The 20,427-nt window shown below is 39.0% G+C and overlaps 1 protein-coding gene across 2 annotated transcripts in view; it reads right to left on the reverse strand.

Annotated features, from left to right (window-relative positions):
- Window positions 1-20,367, reverse strand: part of MCM8 (minichromosome maintenance 8 homologous recombination repair factor) — a 44,467-nt gene extending 24,100 nt beyond the window's left edge. The window contains exons 1-10 of one of the 2 annotated variants that reach the window (XM_010378913.2): window positions 19,965-20,367; window positions 18,827-18,979; window positions 18,458-18,562; window positions 16,626-16,708; window positions 16,061-16,210; window positions 14,059-14,162; window positions 12,559-12,757; window positions 8,269-8,354; window positions 3,383-3,534; window positions 2,944-3,139 (exon numbers count right to left, since the gene is read on the reverse strand). In XM_010378913.2, coding sequence (XP_010377215.1) covers window positions 2,944-3,139; window positions 3,383-3,534; window positions 8,269-8,354; window positions 12,559-12,757; window positions 14,059-14,162; window positions 16,061-16,210; window positions 16,626-16,708; window positions 18,458-18,562; window positions 18,827-18,974 — 1,223 coding nt within the window. In that variant the 5' untranslated portion in view covers window positions 18,975-18,979; window positions 19,965-20,367. The remainder of the gene's footprint in view (window positions 1-2,943; window positions 3,140-3,382; window positions 3,535-8,268; window positions 8,355-12,558; window positions 12,758-14,058; window positions 14,163-16,060; window positions 16,211-16,625; window positions 16,709-18,457; window positions 18,563-18,826; window positions 18,980-19,964) is intronic. The other variant, XM_030915064.1, reaches the window with a different exon arrangement.
- Between the last annotated feature and the right edge of the window lie 60 nt (window positions 20,368-20,427).

Below are 20,427 nucleotides of genomic sequence, written 5' to 3' on the forward strand. Positions count from 1 at the left end.
TGTGAGGCTGAAGTGGGAGAATAACTTGAGGCCAGGAGTTTGAAGCTACAGTGAGCTATGATTGTGCCACTGCAATCCAGCCTAGGCAACACAGCAAGACCCTGTCTCTAAAAAAAAATTTAAAAAAGAAAAAGAGTATAAAGCAGTACATTTATATTTGTCAATTTAATAAACAAGGAACAAACAAAAATAGGGTGGGAGAGAAAATCAGGAGTAAAATGTGAGTCTTTATTCCCTTTTAATATATGTAAACACAGAAGGAGGTGGTGGTGTGCTCGTATCCCCTTGGCACTCACTGTTCAGTATGTTCCGACTTCCTGCTGGCACCTGCACCCGTCTGCCAAAGACCTTTCTATGGCCACACAAGCATCATCAGCAGGCAGGATGGACAGGCCAGAAGTGCTGAGGTGTTTAATACTCCTGGGGGCAGTCCCAAATGTAGGCCCTTAAATGGAAAAATACTGAAGCTGGCTTTCCACAGTGGAGTGTTCCACTGGCCCAGGAGGATTATGTCCCACATGCTAGTGGGTCACCTGTTCGTTAAGGCACCTACACTGGCTGCAATCACTTCCCCATTTCCCTACCAGTAACTCCAGAATCACCTCCCAAGTAAACTATGTTGACCCAAATCATTGCTTCTGAAGGAATGTAAACTAAAACATAAACTTCCACTGTCACCTAGGCTGGGTTGACAAACTTTTTCTTAAAGGGCCAGGAAGTAAGTATTTTCAGCTTCGCAGGCTATACTGTCTCAGTCACAACTACTCAACTTGTAACATGCAAGCAACTATGAACAGTAACGTAAGTAAATAGGGTGGGGCTGTATTTTAATAAAACTTGACTTACAAAAACAGGCAGCCTGCCTAGTTTGCCAATCTCTGCTAGACTGATAATGGAGGACCATGAAAAATTCTAGTTTTGATGTTGAAATCACAAACATGGTGGGGGGAAGCAAACTGTGGGAAGAAAACTAAAGTTTTCCATACCTTTCTATAAATATGGGAGAAGAAGGACCACTAAAAATGTTCAGTTTTAATTTAATTTATAACCGTTAAGAGGAACCAAAGATGTTTGGATTCTCAACCAGGTTGCTTCCTTGGCCACCTGCTCAAAGGACTCACTCCCAGACTACCCCAGCAACCCTAGATTAGAGCAGCCTCTCTTCCAGGGTGGGTCTGGATGGTTATTTATTCAGAGGGAAGTAGGATTTAGGGACAAAAAACCCCTGTGGAGCACTATTCTTTACTCAGTCAGCTAATTAACATATTAAAGCCAGAAAGAAAAAGCATCAACTCCTCTTACAGACCTGAGCCTACTGAACAGCAAAGCATGACAAAATCACTATTTTTAAATTTAATTTAATTTAATTTAATTTAATTTTATGAGACAGAGTCTTGCTCTGTCACTAGGCTGGAGTGCAGCGGCACGATCTCAGATCACTGCAACCTCCACCTCTCAGGTTCAAGAGATTCTCCTGTCTCAGCCTCCCAAGAAGCTAGGATTACAGGTGCCCACCATCATGCCCAGCTAATTTTTCCATTTTCAGTAGAGACAGGGTTTCACCATATTGGTCCGGTTGGTCTCAAACTTCTGACCTCACGTGATCCACCTGCCTCAGCCTACCAAAGTGCTGGGATTACAGGCGTGAGCCACCATGCCTGGCTAAGATCACTTTTTATAATACAATGCATTTCAAAACGTTCTCAGTTCTTCACCTCTCTTAGATATATCTATTATTCAGTCTCTCTCATTTTCTCCTATTTCTTCAAAATTACCCCACAATTGTCAAAAAATTATCAAAAGTAACAGTATGTTGCAATAATTAAGTACATTATAAAATCCCACTTAACCTTTAGAACAACCTTCTGAGGTAAGTCTTACTATTTCCATTTTAAGGTGATACAAATAAAGGGGAAATTAAATAATGTGTCCCAGATCACACTGGAAGTAAATGCCCAAAGCAGGAGTCTAACTTAGGTTTGTCTCCAAAGAAAAGCTCTTAACCACTAACGCAAAAAATGCCTATACTTTGCTTCTTCTCCACAGCATGGCAATAGCATGGAAATAAAATTATCAAATATTTATTGAATATATATTACTTCTATTTGAATCTTTATGAACAACACCCTACATAGAACTAATTGAAATGGCTTTGGAATTCACTGTCCCCTCACTCTTCTGATGAGCAACAAACTTTTTGTGTAAGATAGTAAATACTCCGTATTGTTTAAACTAGAGATCAGCAAATTTTTTCTATAAAAGGACAAAGCAAAAATTTGTGAGCCATGTATATGTTCTCTGTCACAACTATTCAACTCTGCCACTGTAGCACAAAAGCAGCACACTATGTAAATGAATAAGTGTGGTTGTGTTCCAATAAAACTTTATTTATGGACACTGAAATCTGATTTTCCTTTTTTTTAAAGACAGAGTTTCACTCGTGTTGCCCAGGCTGAAGTGCAATGGTGCGATCTTGGCTCACTGCAGTCTCCATCTCCCAGGTTCAAGTGATTCTCCTGCTTCAGTCTCTCAAGTAGCTGGGATTACAGGCGCCTGCCACCAAGCCTGGCCAATTTTTGTATTTTTAGTAAAGACAGGGTTTCACCATGTTGGCCAGGCTGGTCTCAAACTCCTGGCCTCAAGTGATCCGCCCGCCTCGGCCTCCCAAAGTGCTGGGATTACAGGCATGAGCCACCACATCCGGATGAAATCTGAATTTCATATAAGTTCATGTGTTGTGAAATATTCTTTTAAATTTTTTCAACCATTAAAAAATATAAAAACCATTCTTAGTTCATAGGCCACACTCAAGTGGATGGTGCACTGAATTTGGTACATAGACTGTAGTTTGCCAACCGTTTTGACTAGTTTTTTGTTACCTGTAGCCAAGAGAACTCCCAACATGCATCTATGTAGTAAAATTTCAAATGACAGCATACATACTTGACAATGAGTTTGAACAGGTTTTCTTCAGCTTGAATCTCTTGGATGGCATAAAGGTCTTTAAGTGAGAACTCCATCAACATTCCATGCTTACACCCATCCTCAGAACTTTTTGTTTTCTGTCCTTTGCTATTACTAATAGAATTTGCTTCAATGTACAAAAGGAACATACACTTGTCATTCTTATTTCGAGAACCTGTAAATTAAAAGTTTTAAATACAATAGTTGGTATTTTCATTTTCCCTACAATGACTCAACTAGAATATAAAACAAAGTCATAGTGAGCTACAAATGAATGATTTTTTTTAAAGGGAATGTTTCATCTTATGTAAGCAACAAGAAATTCCTCAAATTATTTGAGATTCAGGAGCATCTTAGAAAAGATGAATGTTGACAAATCATTATTAAGAGACAAATAATGAAAAGAGTTGTACCATACCTTCTTCCGCATTTGAGACTTTGACAATTCCAGTAACAGTCACTGTGTCTCCGGGGACACAGCTATCCACAAGATCGTGAACAAGCTCACATTCTATTGTTCGTGGAATCCGACCTGCTTCTCTCTGATCATCAGACATCAACTCCTGAATTCTAAAAAGTTTAAATAGTTTTCAGTTAGAATACTTAATTTGGATGGTTTCTGCAAGATATTAACTATTCAGGATTCACATGATGCTGAGCAAGATAAAGGCAGATTTGTTTATTAACAGTTTAATGGTGTATCTAAAATTACTTCAGCAGTTTCCAATTCAAGATAGCAGAATGAGCGTATTTATTTGCCTAGCCTCCCTCCAAAATGTCCATCAAAATGAGTCACTAAAAATTTGGGGGTATGTAGAGGTATCATCAGCAAATGAGATATTAATGAAATTTTTGAAAACAGCAAATGGTAAAGTATTGACGGATAAAACAAAATGAAGTCCGGAATACACATACGCAAAAGCTACAAGTATACAAGAAAAGTGGGACCCAGAGGAGCTTCCAAGTTGGATGTGGCAGGAATGGAGAGCAGGAGTGGATGGCTGGAAGAAAACAGGGTTATCAACTGAAAGACAAGTCATGGAATAGTTGTTGAGAATTTTTGGAGAAGGTGAGTGGACAGTGGGTAGGGGAATAACAAGTACTTTATCATCTGGCAAAAACCAGAGCACTGTTCTAAGGAAACAAACCCATCTCCTCTGTGAAGGGAGCTAAAGTGTGCAGTGAGAATATCAGAGCTTCAGAACAAAGACTCTTCATTCTACCATTTGAGAAACCCAATTCCAATTCAAAAACACATTCATAAAGCAAAATCTGACAGCCCAAACCCCTATCTTTGTATTCAGAGGTGAAGTCTTGTGAGAAAAAACTACTACCTCAAAAATTGCAAAGGAAACCTATCCTACCTACTTCAAATACTTTCTCATTCCTCATCAGACATTTGAAAACTAAATGGCAATAATTTAGGAGCATTAAAAACAAAAAACTGCCTAAGAGTTTTGAGAAAATATTGCCATCATAAAACAGGAATAAGCCGCTATAAAAAGGGAACTATGGGAATACAAGTATGAAATCAAGAAAATTTAAAGTATGTATATAAAAATCAAACATTTGTAGAGAAGATATAAGAAAAAGCCAAAGAAATCTAGAAAACAGCACAAAGAAAATGAAAGAATGAGGAAAAAGTTAAAACAAATGAATAATCCAAGGACTGCCTCTGATAGGAAGCTGAGAAAACAGTCAGATATTCTAGAGTTGAAGACAAAAGACCTTGCCAATCAAGCAGGATAGAGACAACTAGATACACTTTCACTGTTTCAGAGCATGACAGATAAAATGGTTACAAAGAAGAGGAAAAGTCCAGTCCTCTAAGGAATGAGAATCAGACCAGCACCAGACCTCTCATAAACAGCAGAGAAAATTAAAACCAAATAGACTTCAATAGCTGGCAAACTCTTAGCCAGACGAAGATCCAAATAAAGACATTTCCAGACATGCAAGGGCTTAGAACTTTTTATCTGTCATGTATACTTTCTGAAAATTTACTTGAGAATACTCCTTAGAAAAACAAAATGTACAATGAAGCAACATCCCAGGATGAAGCAGGAATGCAGGTCTGGAGAACTACTCTGATCCAGACTCAAGCAGAAGGAAGGTGTGTTTTTTTGTTTTTGTTTTTTAAGAATAAAAGGTGGATTCCATGTATTCCATAGTATATTTAAGAGAGAATGGTAAATTATGGTGAAATGGTACAGGCATACTCTAAGAAGTAAAACCAGCACTTAGAAACCTTAGGAAAAATAAAGTACTAAACAACAAAGTTACAGTCCAAATATGATGCACACTAAAATGTGGGATAATTCCAAATAACTAGCAGAGTATAAGAAAAGACAATTTGATGCTTGGGTTATTTTCATTTAAGGGGTAAAAACCAACAAAACAAAACTACAAAACCCAGTGACATAAATTACATCTCCTTTGCTTGGCATTTGATCACTTCACTTGGTTTTTTGTTGAGCTATATTTACATTTTTATGTTAATAAAATGGCAAGGGAAAGGAGTAGAAGGACCGCCGTAATGAGGACTTATCAGATGAAAAGGGGTGTTCAGTATTGGGACAAAGCTGGAGGTTTTATGTTAATTATTGTGGTAATAAAGTTATTGGCCCCTAAAATGGAAGAGACACGTGCCAAGTGGAGCGTGAAGATGGTCAGATCCACAAAGGCTTCTGCATGTGCTAGGTTTCTTGCTAAAGGGTTAACTGTACAGCTAGTTCCAGCACCGGCTTCGACTACTGAGGACGCAAGTAGGAGTAGAAAAGATGGTGGGAGAAGTCAGAAGCTCATATTATTTATCTGGGGGAATGCCATATCGGGCATTTTTATTAACATAAAAATGCAAATGCTTGTCGGGCGCGGTGGCTCAAGCCTGTAATCCCAGCACTTTGGGAGGCCGAGACGGGCGGATCACGAGGTCAGGAGATCGAGATCCTGGCTAACACGGTGAAACCTCATCTCTACTAAAAGAATACAAAAAACTAGCCAGGCGAGGTGGCGAGCGCCCGTAGTCCCAGCTACTCGGGAGGCTGAGGCAGGAGAATGGTGTGAACCCGGGAAGCAGAGCTTGCAGTGAGCTGAGATCCGGCCACTGCACTCCAGCCTGGGCAACAGAGCGAGACTCCACCTCAAAAAAAAAAAAAAAAAAAAAAAAAAAAGCAAATGCCTGTTTATTGTTGTTAGACATGATCTATAAATAAAGTCTGGAAGACAATTATAATTAGAAGACAAAAGGTAAACCTTGACAATTTAAAGTAATGTCGAAACTGACAAAGTCTAGAAGTGGAAGATAAAAGAACAAGTATATTTCTAAAGTCCTCAGCTCACATAGAATGAATGCAGTAAAGCGAAGGATGAAAGACATGCAAGAATGGTATCTAAAGTTATGTATAATGTAACAGCAAGTTGTGGGGACTGTGCCTTTCCACACTGATTGAATTTTTAAAAACATGTACATGTTATTACATTAAAGCATTTTTTACTTAATAATTAATGTAAGTACAATCATTGAACATTAAAATAATAACTTTGGAATACATTCATCATACATCTAGATTACCTCTCAATGTTTTTCAGGTCATGGGCCAGGTGCTGGCATCCACCTATAACCTGCACAACTTCAAACCCTGCTCCAAGTTCACTCTCCACTTCACCATCAATTCACCCCCACAGACCCACTTTTTAAAGATAAGTCACGTGCAGTAGTGAGAAGGAAGGAAAGAGTAGAACAAGGAGTTTGATCTGTAAGTGACTGTGAATAATCAATGGAAATAACTCACTACCTCCAGACTAACCCTTTGTCCCTCTTAGTGGTAAAAGTCCCACAGACTGGGTTGGAAATCAGGCTCTACTATACTCATAGGCTACACGATCATACTCAAGATGTCTTAAACATTTTCTCTTACAAAACGAGGTGTTTGTAAAGATCTCACTATAGTACAATTATTACACAAGTTGGTCTTAATTTTTCAGGGAAGAAGGGGGTGAAGCAGTTAGTAGCAGACCATCTTATCTTTTCCCTAGGTTCTTAGTTTTTAGGACCATCTCATTTCAGCCAGGTTTCCTAGAGAGCACTGACTTCAAAACCATTCATTATTTTATATTTAGGGATGAGCTACAGGTCTACAGCTAGAAAAAACGGAATCAATTACGGGATGAAAAATACATACACAAAACTGTGACTTGCAAAAATAAAAAAAGCTATTAAAAAAAACCCTATAGTAAAATGCCCCATTGCAACATTCAGAACATAAAATGAAACATGTCATTTCAAAGGAAGTCTTTATCTGAAAACTTCAAAACAATATTATTTCTATCACAGCTTATTATGGAATGAATCATACAACTTTGCTTATGGCCTATATCCAGTTCAATTAATCACACAATTGAGATATAAAATCAACTATTTCTCAGTAGGACATAATATTTGCATAATGAATCCTTTCTGAAATCTGACAGACAATAAATTTCAAATAAAGACAATTATTTCAGCCAGGACTGGTGGCTCATGCCTGTAATCCCAGCACTTTGGGAGGCTGAGGCGGACGGATCACAAGGTCAGGAGATCAAGACCATCCTGGCTAACATGGTGAAACCTCTAAACTAAATCTCTACTAAAAATACAAAAAATTAGCCAGGTGTGGTGGCAGGCACCTGTAGTCCCAGCTACTGGGGAAGCTGAGGCAGGAGAACGGTGTGAACCCAGGAGGTGGAGCTTGCAGTGAGCCAAGATCGTGCCACTGCACTGCAGCCTGGGGGACAGAGCAAGACTCCTTCTTAAAAAAACAAAAAAGACAATTATTTTAACATACAAACTCTTCATCAAATAAACTGTCTACTATACACTATTATACACTGTCATTGTTTAGATAAAACATACAATAGGCCGGGCGCGGTGGCTCAAGCCTGTAATCCCAGCACTTTGGGAGGCCGAGACGGGCGGATCACGAGGTCAGGAGATCGAGACCATCCTGGCTAACATGGTGAAACCCCGTCTCTACTAAAAATACAAAAACTAGCTGGGCGAGGTGGCGGGCGCCTGTAGTCCCAGCTACTCGGGAGGCTGAGGCAGGAGAATGGCGTAAACCCGGGAGGTGGAGCTTGCAGTGAGCTGAGATCTGGCCACTGCACTCCAGTCCGGGCGACAGAGCGAGACTCCGCCTCAAAAAAAAAAAAAAAACAAAAAAAAACAAAAAAAAAAACCGTACAATATAATATAGCGAAATTAAGGATTTACTCAACAATGTGACATCTAAAGCCTGCCTTTTATATAACAGTCTGATTGCTTACTTGATTGACTGCCAGTCCATTGTAACTGTGAGAGGAGAGCTGCGGAGAGCAGTAAATGACCTGCCTCGACATGCAGGCACAGGACACTGAATGAAACAAAAGTAATTCACATTAGATTTTGATAAACTATAATCACACCTCAGGAAAATTCAGTTAAAACATTTCATTTAATATTGTTTTAAAAGATGGTCTCAGGATGCTAGTAAAGCAAAATCCAAGGACTATTTTCTCCTGCAACAATTTAATATCAAGAGCTTTTGAGGCACTTTCCAACTGATCCTTCTCACTTACTGTTCTTATCCTGCTATGGGTATGCAAGGTGCTTTCCTTGCCTCCCCCATGAAGCACTTACTGCTTCCTCTGTGCTCATGCCACCTCTCGCTCCTTGAACGGCCCCTCTCATTCTGTCCCACATGCCCAGTGCCAATCCTCTCCTTTTCAAAAGGCTTTCCAGAGTTTTCTTTAATCCCCAGCTTTCTCATCTAGGCTCCTTTTGCACTTTCTGTATAGTGTAATACTTATTATACCACACAGGCACTTGTTTGGTGTTTGGATCTCAAGAAGCATTTATAAATTCAGACTGTGGCAGACTGTATTTGCCAAATATGATTGCGACAATATTTCTCTTCAACCTTTTTAGAACCTTGCTACTCCTCCATTAAGAAACGGAGGCTAATTCCTTCTCCTGGAATTTGAGGTTTGTGACTCACTTTGTAACCAACAGAATGTGACAGAGTGACGTTGCACAACTTCTGAGATTAGCTCACAAAAGGCAAGGCCATTTCTGCCTACCAACTGGACTTCTTGCCTAGAAGCTGTCAGCAGCCACATAAGCAGACTGAGCACCCTAAGCTGCTATACTATGTGCAAGAAGCCCAAACTAGCCTACACAGCCACATGGAGAAGAGGATGCCTGGCCAGTCCCCAGCCACCTTGCTGTACTCCAACCACGATCTGACTACAACTCCATGAGAGGCCTGGAGCTAGAACTAGCCAGTTGAGTAGTTATTCCAAACTCCTGACCCACAGAAATCATAAGAATAAAATGATTGGCTTTATTTTCAGCCACTGAGTTTTGGGGTGATGTGTTATGCAGCAATAGTGGCTGGAATAGAGATCAACTGAAACAGCCATCTTTCTGTCACTTCAAATCCCTACAGTTCAGACAAATGAAGGACCTCATCATGACATCACTCATGAGTCAATGCTACTACCTACTTTATTAGAGGGCATGAAAATACCCTGTACAAATACTGTCTAGAAAATATCTAATTTAAGGAGGTCGAGGCTGCAGTGGGCTGTATTCATGTCACTGTACTCCAGCCTGGGTGACAGAGTGAGAGCCTGTCTTCAAAATAAAAGGAAGAAAATACCTGGTTTAAACCAGGATTTAAATTCTGGCCTCTGAGCTCAAGGCTGTACCTTGAACCTTAAGCCAAGACAAACACCAGATGAAACCCATCTGTCAACATCACTGATTATTCAGAACAAATAGCTGAATCTCACATACCCTCTTCTTCCAGTAAGAGAAAGAAGCCTTAGGAATTTCAAACATCTTACGTTTCCCTTTTTAATTCTTCAAGGGATTATTTACCTCACTAAGGATTCAACCCTTTACATGAGCAAAAATGTAGCAAATGTTAAATTTATGAAAGCCCAGTGGTGATAAAGATGACTCTGGGTACCACCGAGAAAACATTATACATTCATGGTAATGAGGGCTTAATTAATAAATGGTGTCAGGATAAATAGCTTTTCACCTAAAAATTAGATCACTAGTTTGTTTTTTTAAGAGATGGGGGTTTCACTATGCTGCACAGGCTAGTCTCAAACTCCAGGCCTTAAGCGATCCTCCTGCCTCAGACTACTGAGTAGTTGGGACTAGAGGCACATGCCACCATGACCAGCTTAAATTCCTAGTTTTATGCCATTCACCAACGCCTTAAATTCCAGATGGACAAAAGATCTAAAGATAAAAAGCAAAACTTAGGATTATTAGAAGCAAATGTAGGAAATATGTTTATAATGCTTGAGTGAAAAGGGCTTATTTATTTATTTATTTATTTATTTTTTGAGGCGGAGTTTCGCTCTTGTTGCCCAGGCTGGAGTGCAATGGCGCGATCTCGGCTCACTGCAACCTCCACCTCCCGGGTTCAAGCATGTCTCCTGCCTCAGCCTCCCAAGTAGCTGGGATTACAGACACGCGCCACCACGCCTGGCTAATTTTATATTTTTAGTAGAGATAGGGCTTCTCCATGTTGGTCAGGCTGGTCTCAAACTCCCGACCTCAGGTGATCTGCCCACCTCGGCCTCCCAAAGTGCTGGGATTACAGGCGTGAGCCACCATGCCCAGCTGAAGAATGGCTTCTTAAGCAGGGCATAAAATGTACAAGTTACAGAGGAAAAGATAACAATTTGATCATGTCAAAATGTAAAACTGTACAACAAAAAAACCTACAAAGTTAAAAACCAAACCAAAGACAGGCAGAAAATATCTACTGTACATAATCAACAATAATTAGTATCTAGAATGTATAAAGAACTCCTATCAATAAACTAATAGAACCAGGCACAGGGGCTGGCACCTGTAGTCTCAACTACTTGGGAAGCTGAGATGGGAGGATCACTTGAGCCCAGGAGTTCAAGGTTGCAATGAGCTATGATCATGTCACTACACTCCAGCCTGGGCAACAGAATGAGACCCCATCTCTAAAAAACAAAATTAAAGAATACACCAATAAACAGGAAAATGAACATTAGATATAAATAGAAAATTCAACAAAGAAAGAAACTGAATGGCCAGTAAAGATATGAAAAGATGCTCAACCACAACAGAAATCAAAAAAATTCACATTATAAATGCAGTATTATTTACACCTACCAAACTGTCAAAAATGTACAAGTCTAACAATACCAAGTGTTACTGAAAATATGGAGAAATGGTAACTGCTTAACACTACCAGCAGGGATTTAAGCTGGGAACAATACTCTGGAAAGTAATTTGGTAATACCTAATACAGTTAAAAATAAGTACAGCCAGCCAATCCCAGCACTTTGGGAGGCTGAGGCAGGCGGATCACGAGGTCAGGAGTTTGAGACCAGCCTGGCCAACATAGTGAAACCCCGTTTCTACTAAAAGTACAAAAATTAGCCAGGCATGGTGGTGTGTGCCTGTAGTCCCAGCTACGCAGGAGGCTGAGGTAAAACTGCTTGAACCCAGGAGGTGGAGGTTGTGGTGAGCCAAGATCGCACCACTGCACTCCAGCCCGGGCAACAGAGCAAGACTCCGTCTCAAAAAAAAAAAAAGTGCAGCCTACAACTTAGTGTTCCTCTGCTAAGGAGACATGTACAAGAATGTTCTCTGTAGTATCATTTGTAATTACAAAAAACTGGAAAGAGCACAATTGTCTACCTCCAGGAAAATGGATGAATAGTGGCTACTTAAAGCAACACTCCACAACAGTAAAAATGAAAGAATTCGATATGTATTAAAATAGGTAGAACTTCAAAATAACCAAGTAAAAAAACAGCTGCATGTTACATTCAGTATACCATTTACGTAAACACAATACAAAAAAAAAAAACGAACTCTACATAAATAGTCAAGAATAAAAATGTAAACTTGAAGAACACATGCCAATTTCAGAATAGTGGTTGTATCTGGGGAGTAAATAAAGGGAATAAAACTGAGGAGAACAGAGAGACTTCAACTTTAACTATATAACCATATTTTTGTTACAAATTAAACTAAAATAACAAAATATTAATATTTGCCAAATCATAGAGTAGATAAATGTTAATTACATTATTCTCTGCACTTTTCCATAGTTTTAAAATCTAGTTTAATAAAGGCTAATAAAGATTTTAAAAAACCCATCACTTCTAAATAGTAGAAGAAATGAAGGGGAAAAAAAAACTTGGTGTGTATATCTAGAAGTCAACAGAAATATGAATGGAAGGGATGCATATTATAACTTCAGGATAATGATCATCCCTGGGAATGGTACAGGTAAAGGGTAAAAAACAGACACTAATTGTGCCAGTAATGCTTTATATCATTAAAAAATGTATGTGGAGCTGAAAAACGTAAATTCGGGGTGATGACTAGTGGAATGTTTTATTTATTTCTATATTTTTCTTACCCTGAAGTATTTCATAATATAAAAGCAGAAAATCAAAAATAAAAAATAAAAATAAGCTCTGTGTTCAGGAACATTGGGAAATGTTTTCTGTATTCTGATTTGCCTTCTTTACCAAGATAAATAAAGAAGCAGTTCAAGAACATATTACCTTTGTGGGAAGACTGTATTTTCCATCTGGAAGAGGAAAACTCTGAACTTCTCCACATGCAGCACAAAGAAAAGCCATCTTGGTGCAAAGAGGCTTTATATTACTGACACGAACCACCGTCCCTCTTAAAGCAATGTATTTTCCATAGTAATTTGCTCGGACATTCTTGAGCTGTGTCAAAGGCTCATAGTTGTACACCCTAAAGACAAAACAGGAAGTGATGAACAGAAACTTGATGTTTTTTATATTTTCACAAGTTCCTTTTAGGAGCAACTATGGAATTCTCAAAACAAATCATCCCCTTGATATATCAGAAATCTCACAAGAATTAAACCATTCTTGTTTTGTTTTCTCGAGACAGAGTCTCGCTCTGTCACCAGGGTGAAGTGCAGTGGTGCAACCTCAGCTCACTGCAACCTCTGCCTCCCGGGTTCAAGCGATTCTCCTGCCTCAGTCTCCCGAGTAGCTGTGACTACAGTTGCGTGCCACCACACCCAGCTAATTTTTGTATTTTTAGTAGAGATGGGGTTTCACTATGTTAGCCAAGATAGTCTCAATCTCTTGACCTAGTGATCCACCTGCCTCGGACTCCCAGTGCTGGGATTACAGGCGTGAGCCACTGTGCCCAGCCAAACCGTTCTTAGAAAGAAACAACACTAAATCTTCCTTTTTCTTCTTATCTCACAGGCTGTTCTCAAGGAAAAAAGAAAAAAAAAATTTAAGGGAAAACAATAATGCCAAAAGGAAAATCTACAGATTCAAAAACCTTTGGGTTTCTAAGTTCTTTTTAAAGAACTGCTAGGAGATTGCCTTCTATAAATTCTGGAAAAGAAAAACAAAACTCCGATGATTACCTTATAAGGAATTCTTCTAATGAATTTAAAATCTTAAGGATGAATTCAAGAAAAACAAAATAATTTCATTTATTCCCTTGTATCTAACAGAAACCTAATAATTGAACAAAATACACACCACTTTGTATATTACAGACTGAGTATATCCCTTATCCAAAATGCGTGGGACCAGAAGTATTTTGGATTTTTTGGACTTTCAAATATTTGCAATATTACTAGTTGAGTATCCCCAATTCAAAAATCTGAAATGCTCCAATTGAACATTTCCTTTCAGTGTCGTGTCAGGGCTCAAAGTTTTGAATTTTGGAGCATTTCAGATTTCAGATTTTCGGATTAGGAATACTCAACCCATACATGGATTATTAAACTTACACAGCAGGGTCTTGATAAGTTCACATCCAAAATCAATGTTTACAAAAATTTGCAGGTTAGAAAATCAACATTTTCTTCCTTATTTAGGAAGTATCTGTCATGATGTCTTTGAATAATTTTCAATGAGTTTACTTCAGTGTGATGATCAGTGAGATGGCAAGGAACTCATGTCCTTTTTACCAATTTCCCTGTTCTTATAAAATGAGGATTCTCATTCTTAAACGGCCTTCAATGTCCCATTCTAAGTAATACTTTAATACATCAAATTCCTCACCTTGCATGAATATGTGGCACATTTACCATTGTTTCTCCATCACTAGACAATCCTTCCTGGGCTTGTAACTCAGCTGCATGCCTTTCAAGGTCCTTAGTTAATACCTAAACAGGACAGACATTTACTCTGAAGTTGGAAAACAAAATATCGTCTTTATACAGAACTCTATTTTTATAGAGAATATAAAGTTTATGGACAGAAACAGAATAAAAACAGAAAACTTTAACAGCCCTTTAAAAATCTAATATTTAATTATGGCTACTTACTTTATAGTGGATGTTTTACTTTGGATTTTGCTGTCCCTGGACTGAAAAACTCCAGCATCCCAGTCTGCTACTTTCTGTCCCAACTAAACCTAACATTAAAAGCCCTTATAGCAGTCCCCAAAACCATCACCTCTTGCTTCTAATTTAAAAAAAAAAATGCATTCCTATTTCTCTATATTCACTGATCAGTCAAGACAGAGAAAATAAAAATGACCTTTAAAATACCTAATACTCACTCCCTTGGCATTTAACATTAAATAATATAAACAGGCTGGGCACAGTGGCTCACATCTGTTATCCCAGCACTTTGGGAGGCCGAAGTGGGTGGATCACCTGAGGTCAGGAGTTTGAGACCAGCCCGACCAACATGGTGAAACCCCATCTCTACTAAAAATGCAAAAATCAGCTGAGCGTGGTGGTGTATGCCTATAATCCCAGCTACTTGGGAGGCTGAGGCAGGAGATTCGCTTAAATCCAGGAGGCAGAAGTTGCAGTGAGCCAAGATGACACCATTGCACTCCAGCCTGGGCAACAGGAGCAAAACTCCATTTCAGAATAAACAAACAAATAAACAAACATTTAATACCACTTGTGTACAGCAGTTTGCTGACAACCTAAGAGGCAAAATAAGATGCATATATACAGCTGTTAATTGTTATAAGGACCATAAAGATGTACAGACAAAATACCATGCAAGTTTTGAAAAGTGGTCACGAGAAAGGTTTTACAGAGACAACTGAGCTAGGCCCAAATAATCTGTCTATGTGAGGGGAAAGGGATTCTACACTGAATGAATAGCACATGCAAGAGGTAGGAAAATGCCCCTCTGAATGCCCCAGCACTTTGTGTATGCCTGTCCTGAGATTTACTACACACTACCTTGAAGCATTTATCTGCTTGCTAGCCTAAAATATGTTTTTGGCCAGGCACGGTGGCTCATGCCTGTTATCCTAGCACTTTGGGAGGCCAAGGTGGGTGGATCACAAGGTCAAGAGATCGAGACCATCCCTGGCCAACATGGTGAAACCCCATCTCTACTAAAAATCCAAAACTTAGCTGGGCATGGTGGTGCACACCTGTAGTCCCAGCTACTTGGGAGGCTGAGGCAACAGAATCACTTGAACCCGGGAGGCAGAGGTTGCAATGAGCCGAGATCGTGCCACTGCACTCCAGCCTGGCAACAGAGTGAGACTCCATCTCAAAAAAATAAATAAAAAATAAATTTAAAAAATTTAAAATGTTTTCATATATGTTGTATTACCTGACCCTGAAAAAAAACTCAGGTAGGCACAGCACAAATTGTTATTCACATTTGACATACAGGGACCCTCAGTGGTTTGCCTCATGCCACAGAACCTAAATCTAAGGTTGCTCTTTTTTGCTCTAAGTTCGTAACTGTAACACCATGATTCCTTGTCTTATCTTCCCTATGAGACTGTATAACTTCTTGAAAGGAAGGTTTAATTTCTGCACAATCTTTAGCAAGATGAAGCAAATCCAAATGAGTCAGAAGTAAATCTTTCATTTAGATAAGCTGTTGTATATAGAATGAATGGTATCTTTCAGAATGGAATTGCAACCTCTCAGTTCTAGCCAACATCTTTTCGTAAAAGCTAAGTATCTCTTATAGAAGGTACAGTCACTGTAAAATCTTCCTTTAAACTTAGACAAGGTGTGCATGTGTGTGCAAACGTTAAAAAAGTTTAGACAAAAGTATGCATAAGACAAATAGTTACCTGATGTATTGCCAAACCCATGCAAGCCAAGGTTTTCTCAGGTGCATCTCTTAGTTCATTTGCTGTATCTGGTATCAAGTTAGTTACTTCATCATCTTCTATCAGTTCTTTAAAATCCACCAAAATACTTCCCTTTCTTTCTATTTCATCCTATAAAATAGAAAGTATGAAAACAATAATTGCTTTTCTGTAGTCAATTACCACTAACTGAGCATTCTGTTATACACTTTGAGAAAGCATACAATGTTTATATGTGATAGTGGTAAGTACTACATAAGTATAAGCTTTGTGCCAAGCATGGTTCTGATATTTCAAATATATTAATGTATTGATGCCTCTTCACAATCCTTTGAGGTAGGTATTTATACCTCTATCTCTAAATGAAAGAAAACCGAGGCACAGAGAAGTAATTGATTTAATCAAAGTCCATACTGCCAGTAAGTGGCAGAACTGAGGTCTGAACCAACGCCGTCTGACTCCAGTGCCTGTGACCATAATCACAAGTACCTCAAATACATTGATAAGATGGCACATGACTGGCAGCTTTGCTGTAGAGGAATCTTACCTTATCATACAAATAAATATGCCTTGTGAAAAATTTTTCAAATGCTTGAATCTTCTCAATCAAAGGAGAGCTATCGCTGTAAACTAATCCAACAAATATGGCATTAGCACTATAATCACACATGTACATGCATATTTTTCATGAGACAAAAGCAGCACTATATACATGGTAGATGATTTTTTTCTAATTGCTTTGTATTTTGATTGCTTTCATATAAAAACTAGTACAGAAGGTAAACTTAAGATTCTAAAACAAATTTAGGTTTGCATAATGTGAAATGCAGACAGAAACTCTTCTCTCTCTAAAAGCCCTACTATCTGGGAAACTTTGTTTTGCATCTTTGACACCTAACAGGACATGTGAGTTCAAATAATTTAGACAATAAGCTTAAACCAAAAGTTACAATAAAGTCAAAGCCAGACACATAAACTAAGCTCTTATTCTGAAACAGAACTGAAGACAATCACAGTCTTTCCTGAGATCAGGAGAGAGACCAACAACGCTTGACCGTGGTGGCAAAAGTGAAAAGCATTTTTTGTTTTTTACACTCTAAGGTTCTACATTTTCAAATATGTCTCTCAGAGAAGAACAGTACAATAAAATAGTTTGGAAGTACAGATGGTGAAGGCTAAGGCACCGCTTGAACTCCATCTTTAGGACTGTCCAAAAATCACTTATAGTGTTCTGAGCTACCTGCCAGGGGAACAATATGAGTGCCGGTGACTAACACATCCTAAGGAACAAAAGATCATTCATGAAACAGATTCTATTGAAGGAAAAAAACGAACAGGTTTCCAATAAAGAAAACACTTGTAAAGTATTCTATTTATTCACAAAATGACTACTGAGTGCCTGGTATGGGGCCGGGGGGGTCCTGGACCTCAACAATCTAGTGATTAAAAAAAAAGTATACAACCCCCCCCCCCACTTATGAGACCTAAGAAACAAATGGGTATTTTAAGAGCACAGAAAAGACAGTGTCCTGCACCTATACAGACCGATGTAGGTTAACTGGTATTCTTAATTATCAAAGGGAGATTCCTTACCTGTGTTTCTACACAAAGCTCTATTTGTTATTGTTCCTTGATTTCAAGCCCAGTTCTTTCTGCTCTGTGATGCTATAATTCAGATCTGTACCCTACATGTCTCAGATTCTCTTTAAATTCTGCCAGTTGAAAGCACTTTAGAGTGTAGAAGGTGGCAAGAAGAGAGAAAGGAATTTATTATTGTTTGCAATTCTTTTCAGCATCTCTGCAGCTGCGTAAGGTAACGATAGTGCTAGCCTCCAGTTCCAAGCACCACTGAGTCATGCCCCCTCAGTTACCAGTGGCAAGCAGCTTCATTTGCCTTAGTGGTCTGAATACAGCTCTGTAAGGTAGCCTTCAGAAGTCTAAGCATAGGTTTGTAGGGTGCCCCTCAAAAGTCAAAATAACAGCTATGCTGTGACCTCTCCAACCTTTGAATTCCCACATTCTGGTAACCTCAGAACTTCTTTTATTCTCTTAGTTATAAGGATGGTTGCTGCTTCCTCAAGTTACTACTTTCTGGGGGGTTACCTCAATATTTCCTTTCTACTCTTTCAGTCTTCCATTTTTGTATCCAATTTCTTGTATTAAGTCCCCTTTTTGAAATATCCGTATGGTTTCTGCTTTCCTGACTGATACAGAGTCTAAAATGCTTTTGAAACATAAACATCATTTAATTGTTTGGGTGAACAAAGATTAAAGCAGGTATATGTTAGTAAGTGATTTACAGTAATACAAGATATAGCATCCAAAGACAAATTAAGAAAATATGATTTATGGTGCTTTTTAGCACTTTTTAAACCCTACCTTCAGAGAAATAAAGCTTCCAGCCTTTATATGGTATGAGCCGATCCAATGTTGACTGCATTGACTGTGGGGTCTTTGTTGAAAGCAAAGACTGCGGGGTTTGTTCTGAAAAAAATAAAATACTAGGTTAGTAGAAACAGAGTGAACATTTTTCCAATGTGCTTCTCTTTCCAAATGAGACTCTCATTAATAGAATATCCCAATTAGAGGTTTTAGTAAGAATCTGGGACGTCGATGTTCAAATACTTACTAAGGAGTAGCATGAAATAAAAGACAAACCGAAGTATGAGATAAGCCGCCTTGTATGATAGACACGAATAGCTTCCTTCATTAAGTGAAAAAAATTGATCAATCATTGACCTCACCTACCAGAAGTATGTTTTCCTGTGGTTTTACTCAGATCAGGTCTGTGTCCTCTTCCTCTCCATTTTCCTGAGAAGTTCCCGCCACCTCTTCCTCTTTTCCAGCTTTGAAATCTTCCTCGTCCAAATCCTCTGCCTCTATACTCTCCATTCATCTCTCCTAAAAGACAGATATTAAAAAGGTCTTCACCAAAACTATAAGGAAAAGTGCTCCTAAAAATGTATTAATGTAATAAAAAAGGAAAAATTAATGTATTCTAGGTTCAAGACTAGCAAACAGGCTTGCAAAGTTGTGCACCTATGATACAAGACCAAATATTCTGCAGTTAAGTTTCTAATCTCTATCGCTTTTTAAGGTATACCATAATAGTTTAATAACTATTAAATATGGCTTAGGTATACTAGACGCTCATAGGTTAAAAATAAGGACAGGTACTGTCCTTGTACCTGTTTACAAGAAGTACCTATCACAGAAGTGAAAATAGGACAGGTAATTAACTCTATGAAAACTTATCTGCAGTATTTGAGACTTATTATTACAGGGCAGGACAGGATGAACCTAATTCTGGCCTGTGAGACACTAGGGATACATCATCATAGCTTCTTACAGTCAATCCTGCAGTGTCACATCCACTTTTTGTGCAATTTTTCTGTAAATCCAAAACCGTTCTTTTAAAATACAAGTCTACTTAAAAATGATTCATATCCTAAGTACACAATAAAGATATACCTGTACACTGCAGTGCAATTCATTATAAAATAACCTATCCAAATCCTTACTTAAAAGGGGTTTAGTTAATAAAACAAGTTAGTAACTATGAAGTTCACGATTTAACGGCATGACAGGGCTCCGATAATTAACTAGGCATTACGCATTATGAAACTGATGCTCAAAGAAATTAAGCAAACTGATCAAGATCAAAGTTGTCTGTTGACAGTACAGGGATAAAACTTTCAGACTCCCAAGCTGAGGCGCTCCTTCAACAACGCTGCGTGCCATACCCTACTCAAACGAGACAATACGCTGAGAATTGTAACAAATTCAAAACACGTAAGAGGTAGGGCGGAGAACGAGTGAAAAATAACAGTTGGGTAGTTGTGCTTCTTTACTACTTTATTTACGTCTCCTAAGGCTAAGTTCTTACTTGCCTGGGACAGAGGTCCCAAACCTCTCCTAGTTCGCAACTGGGCCGGCTCCAGGATACACGCAGATCTGTCCCGCCGGATTCTCCCTCCCCTTGTCCCGCAGAGAAGCACCACCGGACTAAGAGTCTCCGAGATCTGAGCTCCTCAGGCGGCTCCTGCCAAGTCTGCGGTTCTCTTCAGCCGCAGCTTTCCAGTGGTCCCCGCGCGGTGCTGAATCCCATCTTTCTCAACGGCTCGGGAAACTCAGTTCCCCCACCGCAGCTTCCAGAAGGTGTCTGAAGCGTACAGCGCCGCAATCGTGCCTCAAGCGAAAATCAAGTGTTCCACTAAATTCTTTTTTGGCGCTTCAATGATCCAACTTCCGCTCAAAGAAGCGGCAAGACGGGAGGGGCGGGGCGGAGTGCAGCCAATCAAGGAGTTTGGCCAGACGGAAGCCGAGAGGCTCCCGGAAGCGGTCTTGAG

Source organism: Rhinopithecus roxellana, chromosome 13, assembly GCF_007565055.1.
Source record: "Rhinopithecus roxellana isolate Shanxi Qingling chromosome 13, ASM756505v1, whole genome shotgun sequence".
NCBI lineage: Eukaryota > Metazoa > Chordata > Mammalia > Primates > Cercopithecidae > Rhinopithecus > Rhinopithecus roxellana.